At 42.9% G+C, this 25,429-nt stretch overlaps 1 protein-coding gene across 1 annotated transcript in view; it reads right to left on the bottom strand.

The window, feature by feature from the left end:
- cacna2d3a (calcium channel, voltage-dependent, alpha 2/delta subunit 3a) overlaps positions 1–14,345 on the bottom strand; it is a gene marked incomplete at its 5' end in the record, with an annotated part of 162,966 nt that extends 148,621 nt beyond the window's left edge. The window contains 2 exon segments of the mRNA XM_080854608.1: positions 13,427–13,508; positions 14,215–14,345. Of these exon segments, the coding sequence (XP_080710734.1) occupies positions 13,427–13,508; positions 14,215–14,345 (213 nt within the window).
- Positions 14,346–25,429: the final 11,084 nt, after the last annotated feature.

Below are 25,429 nucleotides of genomic sequence, written 5' to 3'. Positions count from 1 at the left end.
CCCCTGGTCCCGTCCCATGTATACTTAAGAGCCTTCAAGTAAAAAGGCAGCTGGTGTATTATTTAAGAGCCTCTCATCCAGCCTACAACAAGACAAGAGTTTAGCCGGCAGAGACAGAAAGAGACCGGGAGAGGAAAAAAAGCGCGCGAGAGAGAGAGAGAGAGAGAGAGCAGGATGGAAAGAGTAAGAAAAGAAAGAGGACACCCTAAATCTAGACCGACTATGTTTGCCACATACACTTTTGTTACCGTGAACTATAAAAAAGTTTCTTGTAATAAAGAGATGCAATAATACACGCCACTCTCTTCTATTACTTCTTTTGGGTACTTAACAAGAGTGTGCTGGCCCTGCCATAGACACTACGCCAGAATTATTCATTGACTGTGGTGGGTCATGAATCACTCAACAGTGGCAACTGCTGACATCCTTATTCTGCTGCCAGCATCGCGCATCCCACCTCACCACGCCACCATCGGCCCTACCCAGCCCCCCGGTGCAGCATGGCATCCCCTCAGAACACCGGCATAGCTAATACCCAGTACCCATTACCCCAGTACCCAAACGCAGGCCCAGTGAGCCTGTTGTGGTGCATGGGAAGCCGGTCAAAGAGGCCAGAGAGGTTGGTGCCTGCTGCTTGTTTTCATTAGTCCCACAGAGAGCGGGCGCACCGTCGTGTCCCTGTCTGCGGGGACACGGGTCGGGCAGGAACTGTGCTCGGAGTCTGATGACGGATGAGTGTGGGCACAGCATATTTATCAGCACTGCTCACATTCATCATCCTACAGTGAGGTGAATAACAGGAGCACACGGGAGAGGGGGACAATGAGGAGGGGAGTGGAAGAGAGAGAGAGACAGAGAGAGAGAGCAGCACAGGGAAAGAAGGATAACCTCAGGAAGGGGGAAGATGTTGAGAGATGGAGGTTTGAGGGAAAGGCTGCTTTTTAGAGAGAGAGAGCGATATGACTGAGAGTGGGAGGCAGTGGAGGGGTGTGTGTGTGTGGAGGTGTTGAGGGGTTGATGTGGAGAGGGACTCCTGGAGTACTGCTGGTGGGGGAGTGGAGAGAGGAAGCTCCAGGGCTTATCTCTGCCTCTGATGCATTCCAGTGTCAGCAAAGAAATCCGGGAGAATGCCGCATGCAGCTGCCCAGGCATTCTGGGATGGCAAAGACTATTCCATTTACTCCAAATAAATGTGCTTCCCCCAACACCTGTTTTTGTCTCTTCTTTCTCCGTATGCACCACTTCTACACAAGATAGACATGTGAATACCATAGAAAGAGCCAAGCTGAAAATGCTGAAACCATCAAAAGCTACAATCTGAAATAGTGTGGGTTAGATATGCTAAGTGTGGGTCACGGCTTACACATAAAAGCAGCAAGCACTAGCTCAGAGTGGGATTATCTGGTGCCTACAGCACACTGTCACCAGGGAAAATGTAAGCCATACATCTAGTATGACAGAGAGGCAGGTAAATATGGATTGGCCGGATAAATAAGGATTTACACCTGTGTAAAGACGTGGCTTTTGTGAAGTTCATCCATGTGGTCCACATCTGTCATATACTACCTGCCTCTGTGTGTATACAGCTCGTGTCCACCTTCATAAGGAAACTGGACAAGTCTCCAAGGGCAGTGAGAGTGGCACCTGCCATGGAAAAGCTAAAATGCCTATTTAAGGCACCAGTGACTGATGCAGTCCTGGCTGAGATTGAAAAACATGGCAGGTACCCTCTAACCCTCATGTTAATTTCAAGTCAAAATGGAAACTAACTAAAATAAATAGTATAATTACAATTATTTAAATTTTAAATGTAACTATTTTTTGTTGACTCAATTCATTTGACATGGCCAGGCCTGCAATACTTAAAATTCTTAACATATTTAATGCAGTCAGCTGGGTGTTGGGTATTTTAATTGTTTTGTTAATTACAATGTACCTATGTATGTTAAATATATTGTTAAATACCCAAATGGCCCTTATTTTTTTATTTAACCAAGTACAACACCTTTAACAGGAGGCTTAAAAATGTGTTAAAGAAACTGCCTTAAAGACAATTACTTGCACCTTTAGAATCTAAATCTAATGTTTACAAATAGTATTATAAACCTTTATTTCAGGCCAGTCAATTCTGACCGGAATCAAGTGTAACCATATTGCAAACACAACACGAGGGTTTAAATACCTTTGGCCGTACAGGGACACAGGAGTCACAGCTGAAGGACCCGTTATTATTTCCCAAAAATAATAAAAAAGACAAAAAAGATCTCCACAACTGTGGTATAGTTCTTCTTTCAGCTTCGCAGGAACGCCTCCTGTATGTTATTGGACCGCGTTGACTCATAGCAATAACATAACCTTATTGCAGAGGGGATACTGCCAAAGAGCCAGAGCAGTTTTAGGGTAGGACATGGAAAAGCTGACTTCCTCAGGAGAAATCCCAAGAGCGGGATACAACAGGGCTGTATTCTTCCTTCACTGTCTCACCGAAGCCGTGCATATGGTCACTGACGATGCCCTGTGATGAGTCTGATCTAAATTGTATGGCCCTCCCAGGTTCTTGGCTCTCCACCAACACAGCATGATATGCCGAAAGGTTAGGTCAAAGTCAGTAGTATCCTCTTAAGTTGCCCCACTGCAGCAAACAGGGTCAAGGATGGATGCACAATAGCAACTACGCACTCTTATTTTCGTCTGTGCTTAACATTGTTTTAAAAAAAAAACGTAATACAACAGAGGGCGTCTTCGATGTGCGCTATATACATAGGGCAGATGTCTTCTCTGAAACCCAGTTCACAGATTAATGCCTGGTGTAGCTACTAGTTATGACTTTTAGCACATACTGAGGAGGCAGTGTAGATTATTGTTAACGGCTTTTATGAAGATAGGAAGTCAGCGTTTAGATTAACTTCACACAGCTTCACAGAGAGATGCTGAGAGAGAAAGAGACAGAGAGTACTGCTCACCATCCACACACAAAAATAACAACCATCCAAGCGATGAGGAGATTATATAACTTTGCAGTGTCAAATCAAATGATATGCCCACAGATAAAGACATCCACAACAGCTGGGGCTGGATTAGCTGGGGCAAACTATTCCTTTGATTTGAATACTACACAACCTAGTTAGTTTGGCCAAGCTACTCACTTCCCCTGATCATTTCTATCCAGATTTACATAGCTTAGGTCTTCTCCATTACATTGTATGATTCTGACCTCTGTTATAACAGCTGAGATGCTAAACTGATTTCACTAGTTCTGTCTATGTCCATTCATATCCATGTATGGGATCTAACAACAATCACAGAGGTCATGCCTCACACGAGGCAGGGAGAACAAGAGCCCTAAAGTAAGAGATGATGAAACACAAGCAGTCCTGTCAAATGCTACAACAATCAGCTCCAACAGCACCCATACGACTGCAGCCATTGATTTAAAGACCTGTCAGTATAAGGCTACAGACAGACACAGACTATCTCAGAAGCAGCCATAGGGATGGACAATATCAGGCATCAAATGGCTTTGCAGAAAAGGGCATGGTCGAAATCTCATCCCTCTACCCGAGAGTTCTGGTGCAGGAGCGGCCGCAGGATCTGCCTTTCAAGAGATGGCTGGAAATCACCATATGAAAGGGCCTCCCTCTCTCTCTCTCTCTCTCTCTCTCTCTCTCTCTCTCTCTCTCTCTCTCTCTCTGTCTCTCTGTATGTGCATGTGCCTGCGTGTGTGCCTGCGTGTGTGTGTGTGTGTGTGTGTGTGTATGTTCATGTAAAACCCACCATCACTCCACCACCACTCCTCTCTCTTCCTTCCTGTCCTTCTTCATTTCCCCTTTCCCCCATAAGTTCCCTCCTTCATCTCTCTCTCTTCCTGGTCACCTCCCCCGCCCCCTTTGTTCATTCTCCAACCTCCCCTCTCATCTCTCCACCCAACTCTAACCTTCTATCTCCTTCCTTTCCTCCTTGTTTGCTTCCTTCCTGTTTCCCCCTCTCCTTTTATCTCCCTCAGTAGCAAAACAATTCTGACAGCTATTCAATTTCCCAAAGCTAAATCTAATAAGCAGAGCGTGGCTTCCATAATGGAGCGTGAGGCATAGGGTGCAGCCCGTCATCGCCAGCACTTAACACCACACAAGCTGCGTCAGAGAGCCTCTGCTGCCTACCACAGGGTGATGGACAGCACAGGACAGCGAAGGAGAGAAGAGGAGAGGATGGCAAGAATGTGGTTGATTTGGCATGCAGTGTGATAGGAAGTATGGAGAAGGGAGGCAGGGAGGGAGGGAGGGAGAGAATGACAGAGGGAGATTGGTCTGGGTGGAGAGGAGCAGTGGATGATCTGAGAGGGAGGAGAAGGTGAAATGATCTGTGTTTGAGAGAGAGAGACGTATAGAGATGAGCGGGGAGATAAGGAGATTCCCTCTGACTGGGCCCTGATGGCCTCACTCCTGCCACCATGTGTCTACTCACAGGAAACACAGGGGGAGAGACACGTGTGTGTGTGTGTGTGTGTGTGTGTGTGTGTGTGTGTTTGTTTGTGTGTGTGTGTGTGTGTGTGTGTGTGTGTGTGTGTGTGTGTGTGTGTGTGTGTGTGTGTGTGTGTGTGTGTGTGTGTGTGTGTGTGTGTGTGTGTGTGTGTGTGAGTGTGTGTTAGTGTGTGTATGTGTGTGTGACAGAGAGGGAGCGAGATAATCTACTGTAAAGAATTCAAAATTACAGATACAGAAAAACCCCAGACATACACACACACACACACACACACAAACACAAGCAGATGGAATAAACAGAGTTGAAGTCATGCAGTGTTGTAGACTTTCATCTAAAAAATTCCTCCATATGGACTTTAACAACCAAAATTATTATCTGATTTAAAAAAAACATAGAATTGAAAGAAAGGCCCATCGACCACCCTGGTGTGGACAGAAGCTAAATCATTATTCCACACAAACATCTTCAACCCTTCCAGAAATCAGTGCAAGCTACATTAATCACACCTCTGCCCATAAATTGCAGGCTGGGAGAGACGGTGCTCGGGCAGAAATAAAATCATAATCACGCCTAATTTGTACGTCTCGGCTCCTCCCACTGCTTTCACTGCGGAGACAGGAAATATGCAAATGGTCGGAAAACACAACTGTGAAAATGACTGAAGCGGTTCATCAGAATTTTTTTTTGAGTTTTGATTGATTAACAGCTTCTCCAAAATTCTCCATTTCAACATGATCAAAAATGAAGGAGCAGCCCATCAATCAAACAGTAAACAGTCAATACAAACACTGTTAGATCTATGGTTGTACAAATTCCTCAGGTAAAAATGCTTGTTAAAATATAAAGCCAATAATCTTTCACCAAGTTTAATGGGAGAGCATCCCAAATGAATAAATAAATATTATGTCATTTGAAACAAAACATTTCTTAAAGTGTAAATAGAGGACATGAGAGAGCTTTACCTATCATAGGAATTCTGTGGTGATATAGTTCCTATATATTGTCTATTTTGTCATTCATTCATTGTTCTAACATTTCATAATCAAAACACATGTATTGTAAATCAGATTGTGCCGTTGTTTTAGCAACTGATCCGTGACAGTAAAACAGTGCAGGTGAAATGTGCATAATTTACGATTTACGTAGTAAGCAAACATTAGTAACTAGATCACGCATCAGGAAGTATAAGTATAATATAATTTACTTGCAACAGTCAGTTTGGGACTATATTAAAGTCAGATGCTGGTATATTAATGTGTCCAGAACTGGGTTAAATAAGAAGCTCTTCCTGCATACCTAGAAGATGAAGCTCTAAATTGCCTCTGTGTCAGATCTGTTCCGTCTGTCTGGAGCTACCTGCAGACAAACCACCCCTCAACTCAAAATCACAGACTGCAGCACAGATCTTCTCTGGCTACAATATAAAACCGATTCAGTACAGCTCAGACTTGAGTACAAAGTCAGACAGACCACTATCCTGGGCACCTTTTCAAAACGCATCAGACAATGACCACACTTTGGAATGAGTCCATGCTGCCCATGCTGTGAGTCTGTCACAGCGTTAACGTGAGTGAAACAGGTGCTCATCAGCATTCTCGTGTTAATTACACCACGTTCAATGGAACCGTAATCTGATCATAATGCTGGTATATCTGAGCTTGGTCAGCCAGTCATCCAATTTTAGATATTCTGAATATTTCAGATAGTCTTTTCTGGAATGTTCAATCCGAGGGTCTCAGACAGGCTTGGCAGGGGAGCACAAATGGCAGTGGTTTGGAATTCGGGAGAGGCGCACACGCAGGAGAGAGCTGAGGGGCGGGATTAATGGGCCGTAACCGGAGCACAGCCGAATCGATTTGGCGGTGAGTCGCCGTGGTGAGGAGTGGGACTTGGCGAATCTACCTGGTTAAAATGGCAGCATGGACAGCAGACAGGAGGAGAGGCTCAGCTGCTTTTTAAATCATAACCTCCTTCAGAGGCCTGCTTTCATTCTGCTCATCCTCCCTCCTCACCCTTCTCCCTCTCTCTCTCTCCCTCCTTCCCTCTTTCTATCACTCTCTTTTTTTTCTTCAGCTCTGACTATCGTGCACTCCATCTCTTTCTCACTTAAGAATTTTTTAAAGGCTCCCTTTCACACCCTCTTTGTTGTGTCTGGCGTTATCCAGGGTCCTGCATATACTTTCACTGGCTCTTTAAATTGTAATTTCTATCTCCCCTCCCGCTTTCTCTCTCTCTCTCTTTCTCTCTCTCTCTCTCTCTTTATTTCCTTCTCTCTCTCTCTCTTTCTCTCACTCTGCCCGCCCTGTGGCAGTGGCATACTGGTACAGTCTGCTTGAAGTCACATTGTACAGTGCAGTGCTTTTCATGTTTTCCATGTGAATGTGCTCATTCATGCACACCCAGAGCAGGCTGGAGATGGGGGGTCAGAGACTGACTCTTGTCAATCCTGTCAGCTATAGCACTCACTCTCTTATTTCATTATCATTTTTAGTGTTATTGTTGTTGTTAATGTTATTGTTATTGTTGTTAATGTTATTATTATTATTGTTGTTGTTGTTATTGTTATGCTTGTTTTATTGTTGTTGTTATTACCACACACTGAAACACAAATGACACACACAATCTGTCTATCCGTGAGGCAAGTGTATCATGTGATTCAGGTTAGAAACTGTGTGTTTGGTCCTCCTGGTTATGAATGATGTCAGTGGACTCTACTACACCAATGCTTCATTCAAAGCCACCACCACATAGACACAAACTCGTTACCCCAGTCCCCTCTTCCCCGTCCTCTTCCTCCTCCTCACCTCCCTACTCCCCCACTCCTCTCTTCCTTTTCTGACTCTTCTTATGGGGCTGGATGGCAGTCACAGCAGGACGCTAGGCTGCTGATATTTCTTCATGGGAGAGCTGCTCATTCTCTAGCATACAAATGCAAACCAAAATGGCTTTTTACAGGAAACCATGGGTGCTCTCTTCTCTATTTTACATTTATATGCCTCTGTCTCATCGCACTTAAAGAGGAAGAAGTGGCTGGTGAGTACGCCGCTTTCCCCAAATCCTATACTTTCCTGTTTTTAACAGCCCATCAGAGAGAGCGTAGTGGAGGATCACAGTTACATTATAGAAAGCCATCACGGCTCCTTCATACAGACGCGCTCAATGATACATGAAATTAAAGTTTGGTACAGAGGACCACAACAAAGCAGCGCCATCACAGAGTTGTCTGCGCTTTATTGGGGCTCTCTTATGTTAAAAGCTTGACAAATGACTGGTCTGGATGCACACACACACACACACACACACACACACACATGAATGCATGCACACGCATACACACACACACACACACACACACACACACACACAAACACACACACAAATATACACATGCATGCACACGCATACAGACACACATGCACATATATATACACACACACACAAACACACAGACACACTTGCCAGCTTTATTGTCTCAGGACCCAGGCATTTGCATAACCGGCTGAAAATGGATGTGTATTGATCAAGTGAGGGCTTTCTCCTATTTCTCCTGTCTTTTTTCTGACCTATGCCTGCTCTCTTCTTTTCTCTTTCCCACCCTGTCATTTGCTTTCTCTCCCTCTTTCCCCTTCCCTCACTCTCACTCTCTCCTCACACATGCACACACACACACACATACACACACACACACACACACACACACACACACAACTCCCCTCCATCTGCCTGGTCCTGAGCTCAGTTAACCTTGAAACACTAGACCTTTCCAATATGTAGAGGAAGTGAGTGTTTGAGTGTGAGCCCCAGCACACTCACATGAGAGGGGACAGGAGACAGAGGCGAGGCCTGGGGAGAGACAGGCTACAAGAGACAGACTGCAACAGCAGTGGAATACAGGGCGTCTAGAATGGGAGGAAACGGAAAAAAATATAGAAATGGTAAAATACGCGGTGAGGTTGAGTGCTGGGGGCACAAAAGTTGCCCACAGGGGTTGAACGAAGAGAAAAGCAAATAAGAGGGCTAGAGTAGTTAATAATGGTATCAGTTGGGATGAGGATTAGATACAGAGTGGTGTGGGAAGAGGTGAATGAAAGGAGAGAGAAAAAGGAGGATCTGAAGGCAACACGTCATGGAGATCAGGGGGAACGGAGGATGGAATATAGCAGGGAGTTCTAGAAGCGAGGGGATAGGGTAAGCATGTATGTTAAGAATGAAGTAGGAGACCGGCGTAGTGGTCGACAACAGAACACCAAAACAAATCAGAGGCCAGAGATGTAACTGCAGTTGAGTATATGTGTGATTTTACTGACAGAAACAAATAATAACCAGGATGAAGCATTTACAGTCAGTGATGCCAGGGGTTATGCAGGTTTCTAAATGCCTTATTAAATGGCTGTATTTTAAGAAGGTAGGGAGTTGTTAACAGTACTCACATCAGTAAGGCTAGCACCTGTCACACCTGTGTTTGAAAATATTACATTCATGTACAGAGGAGCAGTCTATAGGTATTTTGTATGAAATCGATTTAAATTAAATTTTCTGTGAATTCAAGAACTGACAAAAAGAATGACCGGAGTGGAGACCTAATTCTCTCTCAGTGACCAACAATATTTGTGTTTATTGAGTACTGGCATAAAAGCAAACTACTGAATACACCATTCCTCTGATTCAGCATAGACTGCTGAATGTCCATGAAGAACAGAGTAGACTCTACATGTGGTCCTACTGCAATCACCCAGTACAACTTCCAGTACAAACACTGAAATGATTCAGCTTTTCACAGCGCAATCTTTAATACCTCAGTGTAAAATAATGACAAAATGGACCTGCTCTCTTTGCAGATTTGCAAGCTGCGCTCAATTATGCTTTTAAAGGGTCTGCTTGGTTGAATATGCATTTAGCCATTATCATTCTCCTCCTGTGACAACAATCACAAGTGGAGTGGAGCCCAGCAGCCCTCCTCCATACAACTATTAATATCCATCTGGAAAAAATATCCAAAGCAGAGAGAGAGAGAGAGAGAGAGAGAGAGAGAGAGAGATATAGAGAGATATAGAGAGAGAAAGAGATTTTGAGCAGGTGAAAACACAAAAGCAGCCACCATACACACCACAAAGCTAACACAAACTCAGAAAAAAGTCAAACTCTTTGAACTGTGCTAACCTGTCAACCACCAAAACCAACCAAGAGTAAAACTACTAGCAGTGGAATATGAGAAGGCTACTGCCACACAATATGAAAAGATAGAAACTGTTTTCGTTTCAGCAATAATTATAACTAAACATTTAGCAAAAATGTCTTCCTCGACACTACACACTGTGTATCAACACTGTTTTTCCCATATCCATTTTTGTTTACTCAAATCAATAATAGCTGACACCAATGTGTGGTGAATGTGTGTAAATGAGAACATGCCTTTTAAATACGAACCGCATATTCATAATCCACTATTATTCTACAGTGCTCTAGTGATAATGTGTATGTGTGTGTGTGTGTGTGTGTGTGTGTGTGTGTGTGTGTGTGTATGTGTGTTTGCTCTCTTTTTTGAACACACACAAACATTTGTCGTCTATTTGATTTCTTAAGTGGGTAAAAATAAACCCTAAAAAACGTACAACAACATTACAATTAGCCCTATTTTGCCCTGAGACACTTAATCGCGGTGATTAAGAACATCAAATAGAGAGAATGCTTTGAGAGGGATTTAAAATGCATTTTCACACACTAAAGATTATAAACAACCTGCACTTTCATCACACTCTTTCAGTTTGTGTGACGTTAATTCATTTCTGAAAGGAGTTACAATGAATAAATGGTGGCATATAAAGAAAACCAACACAACAACAGATTTTCATATAAATAACGCGATAGATAGCATTCATAAAATGTCGATTTTATGTCATAAATATTTTGTCTCTGTGTTCAATCTGAATTGAGCTGATTCAGACTCAAACACTCAAATCCAACATTAACATGGATTGTATGCATAATGACAGACTAATGTAGGTTATAAATACAAGGAGATAATTACAGTTGACTATATTTAGTGAAGACGGTGAACTAGATTTCCATTTCATAATTAATTTCTTAAATATCACGCCAGTATATAAATAACCGTTTGAAACGCATTTCATGCTCCTTTCCCATTGCAGGAAAATGCCTGGGAAATTGGAGAAAGAAGAGAATGTTAGTCTTCCTACTTCACCTACTTGAGTCCTGAACACACAGAACCACACCCCCCCCCCCCACACACACACACACACACACACAGCTTTTTCTGTGGCGTCACTGTGCTCATATGACTTACTCCTAAGCCCTTTTGATGTGTGCCTGGTCAAGGATTTAAAAAATGCTTATAACGGTGATATAAGGCGTGCTTGAAAACCACCGGAGAAATCTCTTTCTCTCCACAGCTTACCCCAGCCTAACACCCCTTCTCAGCATGACAGAAGGGGGCCTAAAAACCGCCTTTCTGTTTAAGAGAAGCACGACAAGCCGGCAGTCTACACCTCTGTGTGTCTACCTGAAAACAAGACAACCCCAAAGAAAAAGAACGGGAGCAGAACATGCAATGAATAAACGGATAAGGATAGTGTGAAGGGAAGAACGAGGAGATGGTGAATCAACAGGGTGAAGAGGAACTCCGTTTCACTTGAAAGGGAGAATTTTTGGGCTCTGGCTTCATGAGGGGGAGACAGGCAGGGCAGACAGGGCATAGACTTCTCCTACACGACACCCTGGGCAACGAGTGGGGAAGGATGGGCGTCTGGTGAGAGGGACCTCTGGCAAAGGCTACCTTCATGCTGCTACGTCACGGAATGCTAAAGCGTACACTAAATAAGTCCCAGCGCACCTCATCTCAGAATCCCAGCTGGCCTTTAACATGGTCAGCATCCACGCTGATTCACCTGCCAAGAAAATCCAACTCATGTGAAAACGCTTGTTTTGTGTGAGAGCACATGTAAGGAAATAAATGTAATACATTTCAAATGAGAAATTGGAATACTATCCCATTTACAATTTATTTCTACTAATGCCAAGTTATGGGAATCCAACCGACAGATCCATACGCTCTGATTTACAGATGGAGCAACCCATCGCCTAAAAACCTACACCAGGCAGGTTTACTGTGGTCGTGTGTTTTGTGGCCTTTTGTAGTTGCTGAAGACGATTAAAAATGTCCATATGTCATTTAAGTCTCTTCCTCTCTCTCTCTCTCTCTCTCTCTCTCTCTCTCTCTCTCTCTCTCTCTCTCTCTCCTTTTTTAACTATTGAAAGTATCATCTTTCCCTGAGGGACCCTCATCCTGTTACCCTTCCCCTCACCATTCACACACTAACACACTCACTCACTCACTCACACACACAAACACATTCACCATCCCCCCTATTTTTCCTGCCACTACAAAATATCTTGCCACATGATTAACCCTCAAAGCATCAGAATGCACTCTCATAGTCCATGACTAGAAACCTCTCCCAAACTCTTTGTGACAGCCATTGTATACAACCAAGAAACACGTGAAACATCCTCCTCTGCATTATTGGCGTGGGCTCCGCCAGTGCGCTGTCTCTGTTTTCACTTAGTCACCTGCTCGCTAAGCACAGTAAGTGAGATTTGCATTGACCTTGTTTCTGTGCTGCCTGCCGTGACAGGCAGCCTTACAGGGCATAGATGAAGGGAGATCACTGCGTTCACTTTTGTACTACCCATTCCCTCTGGTAGAGAAAAAAAAAAGAACGAGCACATTTGAACAGCCAAAGAGAGAGTGGCGGTGGACACTGTGTGTGTGTGGGTGTTAAGAGTTGGGAGAGAATATGACGGCAAGGTGAATGCCTGTGCATGCATCCCTGTGTAGCACGGGCTGTGTGTTTGTGTCTGAATGCGCAAGCCCGCGCACAGGAGCATGCCCGCATGAATATGCATTTGAGAGTGAGCAAAAGAGGGATTTGTTCACATAAGAATGTATTTGCTTGATTTGACTCATGTGGTGGCAATGTTAAGATGTGTATATTTGTGCAAGAAAGTGTACCTTTGTGCTGATCCACATGTATTTTGCCCGGATTTTAAAAAAATGTGTTGACTGGTCCACTGTATTATTCTGCAATATAAACCCTTGCCTTTAATTTTAATTAGACAAGGTGGCACAAATTTTGTTGCACACCTTTGGGACGGCCAGGGCAATGATATTGCGTGGAGACACATTATCACCCAATGTGGAAGGTTAAGTTAGGAGGAGAGAGAATATATGCATCCTTCCTGGACATGACAGATCATATGGGGGCCAGGATAACACTATAGGAAATCTATACATCTCCCTCATTTGTTCTGTCTTCTCTTCAACTACACTTTCAATTTACCAGAATTCATCAAGATGATCAAGTATCATCAGGCCACATTTACATTTAAATGGTTTCACATTTGTGATAATTTTTACCGTGTGTGTGTGTGTGTGTGTGTGTGTGTGTGTGTGTGTGTGTGTGTGTGTGTGTGTGTGTGTGTGTGTACAGCACAACAATTTCACCTTTTCATTGAACAACGACAACTTTAAAATATCACAGCCCCCTAAGCCTCAGTCAACAGCTCTGCGGGAGTTCCCGACGCACTGTAAAGATGTTTTTAAAAATGTAGCTGTCACTCTTTGTCAAGCCTGGGGGCCAAAATGGCAAACTCCAGCAGTGACTCCCCACTGAAACAGACACGCTTCTCTGAGGCACAGCCTTTCAAACACAGCGACAGTCCACTTTCAAAATGACGAGGCTTGGTCTTCTACCACTTCTCAACGACCAGTCAAACCTGCCAGTGTACAGCCAATGTTTCACATGAGCCTATAGACAGGAAAACAGAAACCCATCTTGCCAGCACCTTGCCAAGGTGTGCAGGGGCTTAGCCCTAAACCGCTAGCCTCTGGAAGGCATGGATTGGAGGTTCTGGTGGAGAGAGGACCTACCTTCTGCAGAAGCTGAGAGCCTGAGTACTTTGCTGAGATGGACTTAATCTCTCCTCCAAACGCAGAGGCCCACAGCTTTACACTAGAGAATGGTAAGGCAGAGAGACACAGAGAGGGTGAGAGTTGGAGAGAGAGAAAAAGTCTGTATAATATCCACTATGACTTTCCAATCATGAAGGATACACAGTGTATAATCCTCTGTGTTTCTCCCAAAGTTTACTTTCGAATATCCTTTGGCAACAGAAATATAGGAAACAAAAGATTAACCAAACGAGTCATATTGTATGCACTATTTGAAAACACAGGGGATTATATATTTCTATAAATACATTTACATAAATACAGTTTAGACATAAGTTCAGTGTACATTCAAATCAACACTAAGCATTCTAATTACATATATTTAAAAATAAACCATGACGGCCATAAGCAATGTTGAATCCAGTGGTCCTCCCTTGATTTGGGCATTTACTGTGCAAGTAGGCAAAAACTCCACCCAGTTGTGTTTCTTATTTTTAACACGAATAAACTAGGCTACTGCTCAATAAGAAAATGTAATTGATACAAATCTGTAGCAGACGGATAAACTCATGTGGCTGCTACAATCTTTGCCTTGTAGCTACACAACAGAAAAAGTTTTGCTCTCTCTTTATAAACCGACATTAACCTACAGTATAAAGACCTCGTTGAAGATGTAAAAAGTGTTGTAACCGATATTAAAGTTCTATTTATGCAGTGGAAGCTATAAACTGGCCCAAATATGATAGTATTATACATTTAGCACTTACACTGATAAGGGTATCCCTTGATGGGACCCGACCACATCGACAACCGCCGTCCCGAGTGTTATCCATAGTAGGAATAAAAATACACAACAGGCATGCGAAACGATTGAGCTCATATCCCCAAACATCTTCATCCTTCCACGATGACTTGACTGTACTGTTACAGAATGCTACACCTCACGTTCCCTTGGTGCATGAAAGAGAAATTAAGCTCAAAGAGCATAACTCTTACAACAGCTTTTCATTTGTTGTCATGGTCAAAAATAAGTGTAACACCACCGGTACTGTAAGAACCCCAAAGCCGGTGCGTTTTATCTTTAGCGAATTCTTCTCCGGAGATGTGTTGAACTGTCTTGGGAAGGAGTCGTTCCCTCCCGGCAAATGAACCGAGAAATATATCCACCTGGCCGCCCGCTCAACCTCAACCTCTGCAGTGAGTAGAGTCCGAGAAAACGTCGGGGCTGACCTCCTGCTCCAGCGACCTGCCCTTGCGCTGCCAGATAGTGAACGAAAGAGATCGTACAAGAGGGATGCTACGCGAAAAAAAGAGCACGCCTTGATGCGACGAACCCCACTTCTCCTGTGGGGATTGTTTTAGAATTGAGGATGGTACTGCTGTTATTGGTGTGGTTAGAATTACCACATAGCCGCTCCTTGGACCTGGCATATAGCTGACACGCTTTCCTCTTAAGTGATAACACTTCCAACACTTCCCTTTCGGCTTCCCGGTGTATCAGAACGAGTCACGCACTGTCCTCGGCGAACTGAGGCAAGAATTACTGCAAAAGTGCTGACGGGCAGCTAGGAAGAGGAGAAAGAGCAAAAGGCTGAACAAACGGTCTACGACAGAAGAAAAGCGGTGACCTATAATCAAAAGAGTCAGGTAATCTCAGTCTCTAGTTGGTGCCACGAGACGCACTTCGCTGGAAAGATGTCAAACCAGGCAGTGCTTTATAGCATCGGGTGGACCCATGGACGCGGGCGACCGCGCTCATAGCCGCATGACGGATTGGGTTACACTGCGCGGGAGAACCGCGGTGTTAAGACGCTCACTTCCCCCCTAAGTTAACGTTGTTCTTTTAACAGGAAAAGGTTTTATATCTTAAGAACTTCGTCCGCTATACAGAGTTATCACTGTGATCAGGAGCAAACTCCGGTTAAACCCACGGTTTAGCAACAACTTTGTGGTTTCGTTGACAGGAACTTTTAACGCCGTCCTTTATTACCTCCTACATCCCGCAACTCTATACGTAAGGAGGACAATTTATGGTTTGTTGACATTTGCTTAAACAAGGGCTTCACTTTTTTTGCAGGATAGACTATTCGATGCCTGGGATTGGTGGGCTAATTAATTATTTATTCATCCCGTTTCTACCGGAATTCCTCGGAAATGCATGAATGGGAAGGACCAACCATGCGGCACAGGATATTCTAATGAGTAGCTAACTTCAGCGTCGTCATTCTTGTGACCTATTTTATCGGTAGATAGCTTTGTATTAACGAGCGATTTGCATAGACCAAATTTTATTCGGTGCACTGACGTTGACTATATGCTATAGACTGAACCATTTAAATGTATCCACCAATGGTGAATTATATGTTAATCACTATGGATTTCAGTAACCGAGTTCCATTGGGCTCAGAGTGCAAAGGTGAATAGTAGCCTACCGTCGAGGTTAAAACAAATTGGTAAAGCGATTACAAATATGGAAAAACTAATACATCGAGATTTTATTCGCATACCTCTATACAGTCAGTAAATAGACCACTTGGTAAAATCAGTGTGGTAAGCTGACTTTTGACACAACCACAGAAAATACATTAGGTGCGAAAATAAATTGTCACTACGGTAGCCAACAGTGGAAATAATCTAGAATCATTTCTACCGATCACTCGAATCTTTATTTGTAATGACAATGTACTGAACGGATTTGTGGCGTGTTTGTTTCGTGAAACCGGTACATAACCTGGCGCGCTGCTACCTGCCCACTCTCGAGACCTTTTTTGAGAGCTGTGTTCTTATCTCGCTCTGCCTGATGGCGAGCGTGTGGTGTGGAAAATGGATTGTCAAGTCAACCAAGTCAGCGCGCGCCGCGCGGCATTACCCATCTCCCTCAGGTACCGAAGTCACATAGCGGAAGTATATTTTACGCAGTGTTTTGTCCTTGTTCCTGATGGTAAATTCTCCTTTAAAGACAATATCTGAGTATTTCCTCTGGATTCTTGTTGAGAATTTATTTGTTTGTTTCCACACCCTAACTCACCAGAAAATGATTCAGTGTTTGGATTATTAAAATAAAATGATAAACACGCAGCACTGACATGTGTATGTAAAAGCTACTAATGATTAAAAGGGTAGGATTGTGATTTTCATCACAGAGAACTGACAATGTAAATTTCATTTTATGTATGCTGTACACAATAGTGAAACACCAGTGTAGAAGTCATCAGCTTATTGCTGCCATTCTAAAACTACTGTACAAGGCTATCATCTGAGAGGTTAATTGGATTGGGGCTTGTGATTTCGCTTCTCTCATCAAAGAGAGTCAGGACAAGTCTTCAAATTATGTGAGGAGTCACCCATGGCAAGCCAAGCCACATTTATTCAAGGTAACAAGCACTTAACTGCAGGTCTCTGTAAATGGAAGTGTAGCATTTTTCATATTGTGTCAAAGCAGCTGTTGCTCTCTCAGCCTCTAATAGCTGGCCATAATTATGCAGTGATTAGACTCTAAAACACAGATAAGACAACCACAGAGACACACTGGAGAAGCGAAGACAGGGAAGGGAAAGCAAGGGATAAGAACTGGATTTAAATAAATGTGATTTAACAACAAATCAACAAATCACAGTGATAGGCGAAGGGAAAGTGGTTTTGACCACACCGTCTTGCAGATTCCTTTATCTTCTGGAGCTGTCCACCTCTACCAGATCCTGTCAAATGAGAGAGGACCCATCATCTGAAGAAATATCATACCCACTCAGACATTCCCTCTATGTCCTCACCCTCTATCTGTCTTTGTCTCTGACTCGCCCTCCCAGTATCTGAAAGGTCTCTTTTGTGTGATGTTGAGTGCCCCACTACACAGGGAATTCACTGGAAGTAATTGTAGCAGACCTGACATATTACAACAAAGGGTCCCGACATCCGGGAAATGACATTTTCTTTTAATGGGGACTTCTAAGTGGCATCTCAGAAGATACACAACTGACGCAGACACCTGCCTTACACAATCCATTTCAGAGATCAGAGGATTGGAGATCTCTCCCAAAGTGACTACTGGAACAATCAGACTCTCAGGTGGATCAGTCAGTGTCTGCCTGTCCAAAACAATCTGACTCCTCTTTCATTAAAAGGGAAAACACAACTTCAGCCAGTATTCAGAAATCCACAAATTTTACAAAAAGCATTCCATTAGTCCAACTGTATGTACAAAATATACATTTTGAGAAGTTTGTTCAGAACTAGGCAACACTGTGTGTTGATCAATGGCAAGGTTCTAAAACTATTTTTAACGGAAGTCTTAAATAAGGGTGCATCCAACAAAGGACAAGACCTTCATGTGCCTAATCTATTCTTAAATATGACCACAAGGCAAACCACCATAGACAATGCACACTTCACCTCATTAAAGACAAGGTCACAACTGCAGTAGCACTCCAGCCAAGGACTAATAGGGAAATGAGGGACTCCTCCGTATGGTGTCAGTGATCACAAGCCTGCAAGATGGAGCATGATGGTCTGTAAGGCACACCAACCATAAATGATGATTATCTCACAAGATACCTACAGCCCCTTAAACCCACCAGTAAAATATGGAAAATGGGTAGAGGGATTGGTAAACGAAAGTATACGTGGAAATAGAGAGAGAGAGAGATGGTACATGCTTTTCAACAAAAACGTCCGTCTTACTATGTGGCCTGGTGTAAAACTCTATAGTTGTCAGAGACAAGGAGCATTCAGATCAAAGGACTGGCCAAGAATGCAGGGATGTGTCCGGGCCTGGCTGCGTCTTCCCTGATCCAAATGGGCCTTGACGGCCGCGCTCCCATTAGAGCACAAGAATGCAGAACTGCTTAATAAATCATGCTCGGGTCCCTCATTCGAGGAGTGCACCTGTCTCCAAATATATCCCCCTTAATTTAATTAATGATGAGACACTGTGCCTCAGGAATGAGAATGCACAAAACGGAAAGAAGAAATAAATACCCAATGAATTATTTAACAAAGCTCCATTTAAAAGATCCCATCTGTGGTCAGTATGATGACATTGCATGAAGATAAACTGGACCATCCCCTACAGGTGATTGCACCTACAATGCAATCAAAGCTAAACTGCTGTTTAATGTATCAGGGCCAGTGCAAATCCAGTGCATGCTTAAGCTTCAAGGGATGGGAACGATGCTGTGTTAATGTATAGGGGATGGGCAGTGAATTACAAACAAGCATCTCAAAAGGCTACTCACCCTGCTGAGTTTGAATACCTTTAAGCATGTCGCTGAGCAAATCCCCTTTACTCCCAATCCATACCAATTAAATAGTGTGGTGGTGTGCTCCACATGTCTGATAGTGTAGCCTACAGTTCAGCAGGCCAATGACCAGTCAAAAATATGTGGGCCAGAATAATATGTAAAAAAAATCTTATATGTCTTTTCTTGCCACAAGGGTACAGGTTAATAGAGACTGAAGTACAGCAAGCAGAAGTGGAGGTAACAGGCCAGGTGGGGGAGCTGGGTAAACTTGAGAGGGAGAGGAGGGGTAAAAAGGGAGAGGAGAGGAGAGGAGATGCAGATGGTAAGGAGTGAGGATGAGAGGAGAGGATCCTACTTGAGATCTTTGATGTGACCGTAAAGATTATTCTGTCATTAAAAGAATAGATTCAACGGAACGCCTATTACTGGACTTAATTGCAGTTTAAGGCAATTATACACCAATCATTTTTTCCAACACAGTTAAAAACTCACATGAAGTAATTTATGAGGCAGAATTATAATCCACCATACACTGGTACTGCATGAACATATCCTCCGCCCATCTATGCAATTGCAGATAATTTTCCGTGTTAAATTTTAGGGAAAACTGACATAAAGATAGAGCTGATTCATGGTCTTCCCCTAGATTTCTAAGCCAACAACAATCTTCATGCCCCCTCAAAAAGTCCTTTACCATAAAAGCAGTGGACACACAGGGCACTGGTCCAGCATTGGTGTATTCATTGCAGATGTAAGGGCTTGTTAGAGGGAAACGCATGCATAACCCTCTTGAGCGAGCATTTGAACGATAAGCCTTATACTGGCTGTGGAGGAGCACTGATGATGTCTGTTCCACAGCTGTGTGTCTTTCTGAAGGATGAACTGATTATTAGCAGGGTAATGAGGTCATACATCAAAACAACAAAAAAATGAGAGAGAGAGTGAATGGGGGGGGGGGGGGAGAGAAGTGAAGAGGGTGAGATGGAGGTAGAGAAGAGGGAGAAGAGTGGTGGAACAAGAGATGAGATGAGGTGAATGTTCGAAAGATAGCAAGAGGGCAAAGAGAGCTTGGAGGGGAGAACAAGAAGGAAAGAGAAAATGAGGAAAAGACTGAGAGGCAGCTGAGTGCAGAGATAAGAGAGATTAAAGAGAGAGCAGCGGGCATACAGACGGGCAGACGGGGAAACAAAAAAAGGGGAAAGGGGAGAGAGGGAGAGAGAGAGGGAGGGACAAAGAGAGAGAGAACACATTTAGTATCTAAAACAAACAGCCAATAAAGAAGCAATAACCTGTGAAATAGGTCCCCTTCTGTATTGGAGCTTCAGTGTTGTTCTGCACTTGTAAGTCTTGTCGGATAAAAGCTTCTGCCCAATGAGTAATGTAAAGGAAATAGAGTACAGAACGTACGACAAATGAGAGGGAGAGAGAAAGAGAGGAGGAAAGGAGAGTGAAAGAGAAGAGGTTTGTTGGGCCATATTACTGTATGTGCTGATCATTATCATGATGAGAAGAACTGAGATCTGGGAGGTAGACAAACTCACTGAAAGGGGAATAAATGAGATAGTGTTCCCCAGTCTAGCACTAGGAGGCAGCAGGTGAGAGGTGAGGCACAAAATAACAGGATTCTTGGTCTTTAGTACCATACAATTTATTTTCTGGTTATGTACTAATTCATTAAATAATCATGTGATTACTACAGCCAAACCTTTGCACTGATCTCTTGATCACATTAACAGTAGTTGCATTTACAAAGTGCAAGATGTAGCCTCTGCATTTTACCTGCATGCCATATCATCTGTATCCATGTTCAGTTCACATACAGGCATTTCTGTAAAGGGTGCTTATTGTGTTCATTATCTTGTACAGTACATTATACAGCTTTCAGTACATACTGGATGCTGACTGTGGTTGGTCAAAAATGTCCATGGTCAACACATCATGACCCCACAATAAAAAAGCTGTTTTGGTTGTATGTTAAGATTCCTTTTAAATAAACAATTCCTTTTCTCTGAGTCCAAGCCTTTTTCTCCCAGCAATATAAGGTTATTTGTCGCCAGTTTGTAAGGTGTTCAACCCTTCCCTACATGGCTAACCATTACTGGCTCCATCTGGAGGATTTTAACCTAAGGGCAACAGTGTGGTATATTTTCATGAAACAATATTAATGTCATAAAGGATAATAGGACTCCTGATGGAAAAACATTATCAGCCCAGTCATCTTGATAAGACCATGTCATTAGCTTTTAAAGTCAATCTATTTTTATCCTTAGGGGCACAGTGGCTGTTCCATCCAAGAGCTTGTGTAGTATAGATGTCTGTGTTCCGCTTCGTGCATTGGTAACACAACCTGTGTAACGTGTATGCACAAAACCAGAATTATCTCTCAATGAATTGAAAGTTATTTAAATAATCAATTCATTTAAATAATCAAACACAGAATACATTTCCTTTGACTGAATTTCTCACTATCAATATCCGAATTGAAATAGACACATAAATAGATAAAAAGGTAAAGGTAAGGTAAAAAAAAAAAAAGAGTTGATTACTGATGTGGGAATACTCACCGAAAATACCAGTTTAATGTTGCTAATATAGAGTGCTGACTCTGTTGTGTTTAAGGCTACAGAGAGAGAGAGAAAGAGAGAGAACATCTGTATTATTCAGGATCTTGTGTGGCTTGGGAGTGGACAGTAGATTATTAAATGAGACAGAAAGCTGCACACACCCACTTAACTAACCTCACTGAGTGGTGCTAGGCCTCTCCTGAGGTCTTTTCCTTGTCTCTTAAAGGAGCAGTCTGCGATTCCAATCACATACACAACACATGAATTGCTCCTCACAGTCCTCTAGCTGTCCGTTCAGTGTTTGTGCAAAAAAACAAAACTCCAGTGTTTGTACACAGCCCTGGGTCTCTTAATGGGAAACAAACATAGTGGTTCGGATCAAGCCATAATCCCACAATCCCAGCCAATCAACAGGGTGCTTTAGAAACATGGAAGGGAGGAATGTAATTTGATTGGTTATTAAATTCAAATACCAACGACATTAACATTTTGTCATTTAGCAGACGCTTTTATCCAAAGCGACTTACAAGGATGTATTCACATTTAACATTTACACTGATGGCACACTGCACACTAGGTGCAATTAGGGGTTCAGTGTCTTGCTCAGGGGCGCTTCAACAGTGAGGAACCAAACTAGCAACCTTCTGATTACTAAACGAGTTCTCTACCTCCTGTTCCACTGTCGACCCAACAACCTATCATGACTGCACACTACACTGACCGAAAGCTTATTTTATTAAGATGGTATAATTAGACTACATGGGGTGTTGTGTAAATGTAATGTTTTTTTGATAGTGGTATTTTCTAAGACCTCATAGAAGAGAGTGACTGAGAGACAGGAGTCAAAAAAGGAGAGGATTTAACATGTCTACTTCAAGATGTATTAGTTGCATTTGGCAGATAAGTCCTGTATTTGGAGGATTGGTATTTTTGCTTGTTTTCCTGTCCTCGAGGACTAGTACTTTTATTGCCGCCCCTCACTACCTACTGCTGATATTCAGCTGTTGTGACTGAAACAGATCCTAGTCAAAACTCAAACATGCCTAAGGGAATCTGACATAAAATACACACACACACACACAAACACACACACACACACACACACCAACACGCACAACCACATGCACATGCACACACACATGCACACCCACATGCACACGCACACCCACATCGACCACACACACCCACATGCACACAAGCACACACACATGCACGCACACGCACGCATGCAAACACAGGATCCAGTCTTGAAAATCCCCCCTTCATTTCCCCCAAAAGACTGGCAGCCTCACTAAAAGCACTATGACAACATGCATAATTAAAAATGTCCAATCCAAAAATAGCGGGCCCAGAAACAAGAGGAGGAGCCAAGAGAGGGTTTGTGTGAGTGGGGTTTTTAGGAAGAGGAAGAGCGCTAAACAGAGTGAGGGGCAAAGAAGATGGGTACTAGGAGGTGATATTCTGTATGCATGTTTGAGATTGAGATGAACATAAAAAAACTATGAAGACTAGACAAATAGGGGCATGCTTTAATTGAATTCCTGACGGTGGAAATGAGAAGACCATCAAACTGGGAAAGCCAGAGAGATTGCGAAAGAGACTTTTGTACACCAGACACGCTAACTTGAACACAGTGAGGAGACAAAGTTTAGCTCATTGTTCCGCATTGTCATATGGATAATATCTTACAGAAAATGTTTAGGGAAACATTATGGTGTGTGTGTGTGTGTGTGTGTGTGTGTGTGTGTGTGTGTGTGTGTGTGTGTGTGTGTGTGTGTGTGTGTGTGTGTGTGTGTTGAGAGTTGAGGGAGGAGTCCAAACCACTTCCCCAGATACATAAGACGGCATTAATCACCCACAATGCATTACTGACATTTCATTACATCCTTCGAATTAATCATCATTCCAGCAAGGTGGGCCTTAATTTGTTACGCAAGAGCTAAAATGAAGCAAACCCAATCTTGCGTTTTCTGCTGCACAACCCAGTTGCTTCATTTAAACATTTATCTTCAAACATTCCAGCTGGTCCAGCTAAGCCAGACTCTGGACTAACTCTTATTTATCGCTGGTGGGTTTGCTATGCTAATTTTATTTAGTTGTAAACAAATCAAGGGAAAAAGGCTTTGTAATTTCAGGCTTCAAAACATTAAAAACAAGAATGGGAGCATTCAGAGAATGCAAACCTCCGCCTTGTGACCTTGACCTTTGACCTTGACATCTGAAAATCTAATCAATTATTGCCATTATATTACCCAATCTCCACACAAAGTTTAATGGAAATCGGTCCATGCGTTTCTGCGTAATCCTGCTGACAAACAAACATACAGGGGCGAAAACATAACCTCCTTGGCGGAGGTAATAATGAAGAATAAAGCTTATGCTAATAATACCATTTTATTGTTCTGTACCATTTCAGGATTAGCTTTCAATACTGAGCATGCACTCAGCACGCACTCTTTGCTGCCCTTGCAGTCACAGTGCATCAGCTATAACGCTCTCTCTTGTCTGTGTGCATTCATACTCCAAGATTCAGGAACGCCCTTCATTTTAGGTCCAAGGTCTATAGGCAGTTCACTTGAGTGTGCAAGATACAACGCAGGTTATATTTTAGGTTACTATTTTGTTACTATTATTTATCGGTATCCATGCTGTTTTACTTGGTGAGGCAATCTATATGTGAAGGCCTGGTTCCTTTCACACACATTTCTACTGCAGCCATTTGTGCCCTTTAGTTCACAGACAGACAGGGATTACAGATCACGTATTGAATGTGTTGAGTAGCCCCTGAAACAGAAGACAGCCGTCACTCCAACAAAGGCCGGTGGGAGATGGGACTGTTATCCTAATCTACCGCTTTATCAAGCAAAGATGTCACATCCCATAGACCAAACCCAGGGAGTTCTCTGAAGCTCTCCAGCCCGGAGACCTAGGATTCCTAAGAGAATGATCAGCTGGGACAGGAATAAAAAGGGCAAGGACCGGCCTGGTGCTCAGCCTTAGTGACTTTGCCTTTGTCCTTGGTTATACTCATTTATTTAATTATTAATGTTCACTTACAATCACTAGGCTCCTTGGGTAGAGTGCAAAAACCGAATGTGTCTTTTCTTTCTTTTTTTAAATGTCGGCTGTGATTTTCATAATGCTGATGTCTATTGATTTTTCAAAGGAATATACATGCTATTGTGTTTCGATCAAAAGACGTATGGAGGACAAAGTCGCTGTACTTTGAAATTGAGATGAATTAGGTTCTCGAATTGAATTAAAAGACACAAAGGAATTTCAGAGACACAATGGCCAGCGAGGCAAAAACAAGCATTGAGCGAGGACTGTACTTACAGCACTCCGAAGTGTTTTACATGCCAGTATTGATTGGTTCTGCCCAAAGCATCTCGTTCTGCTAACTTCATGTTTTCCTGACACTTCAGTTAATAGAAAAAAGTAAACATCACCGCACACACGCAAGGTGTTCCAAACTCTCCCTCTTCCTTTCATACCTTATCAGTTCATTTGCAGATATGCAATCTGCTTTTATCTGCCAGTTTTCTTTCATTTGCTGCGGTTCGATGCACCTCATTAAATATATTCAGAAACTGCTCTGCGAAGGGTCTCTGTTTGCCTGGAGAGCCAAACGAATGCTCAGTGTAACAGGATATTAAAAAGCACGGGGAGAGAAAGGAGATCTGTTAAGTCTTTATTATAAGACGGCATCCATTCTTGCCAGCATTCAGTATGTGTCACCAAGCATGAGGAGACAGGTTTGATATCTGGAGTTATCTGGGGAGAGAGCCTAGGGCCATGAAAGAATTGCAATAACAACCCGCCTATGATGTCGGGGGCACTGGCAATTTTCATGTTGACACAAGCTGTGAGGTAGAAGAAAGCTCTTTTTTTTTTAAAGGAAAGATCTGAGTGAAAGATCTGGTGCAAAACATACACGACTTAGCTACAAAGGTAATATAAAGGGGTGGCTATAGTGCTGTTTCAATGTTAAGACACAGTAGGTCATAGGTAGTGTGTGACACTTTTGTGGCCAAAAGTATCCCAAAGAATTGGCCCCACAACACTTGTGCCACACCTCCAACCATTTTGACGACAGAGAGAGAGCAAAAGTGAGAAAAAAAGACTGAGGTAGACAAACAGAAATAGTAGTCCGAGAGAAGCTAGAAGAAAAGAGAAAGAGA

Source organism: Sprattus sprattus, assembly GCF_963457725.1.
Source record: "Sprattus sprattus genome assembly, chromosome: 16".
Lineage (NCBI taxonomy): Eukaryota > Metazoa > Chordata > Actinopteri > Clupeiformes > Clupeidae > Sprattus > Sprattus sprattus.
The sequence above is the reverse complement of the archived record's forward strand: the minus strand, read 5'-3'. Positions and strand labels throughout refer to the sequence as shown.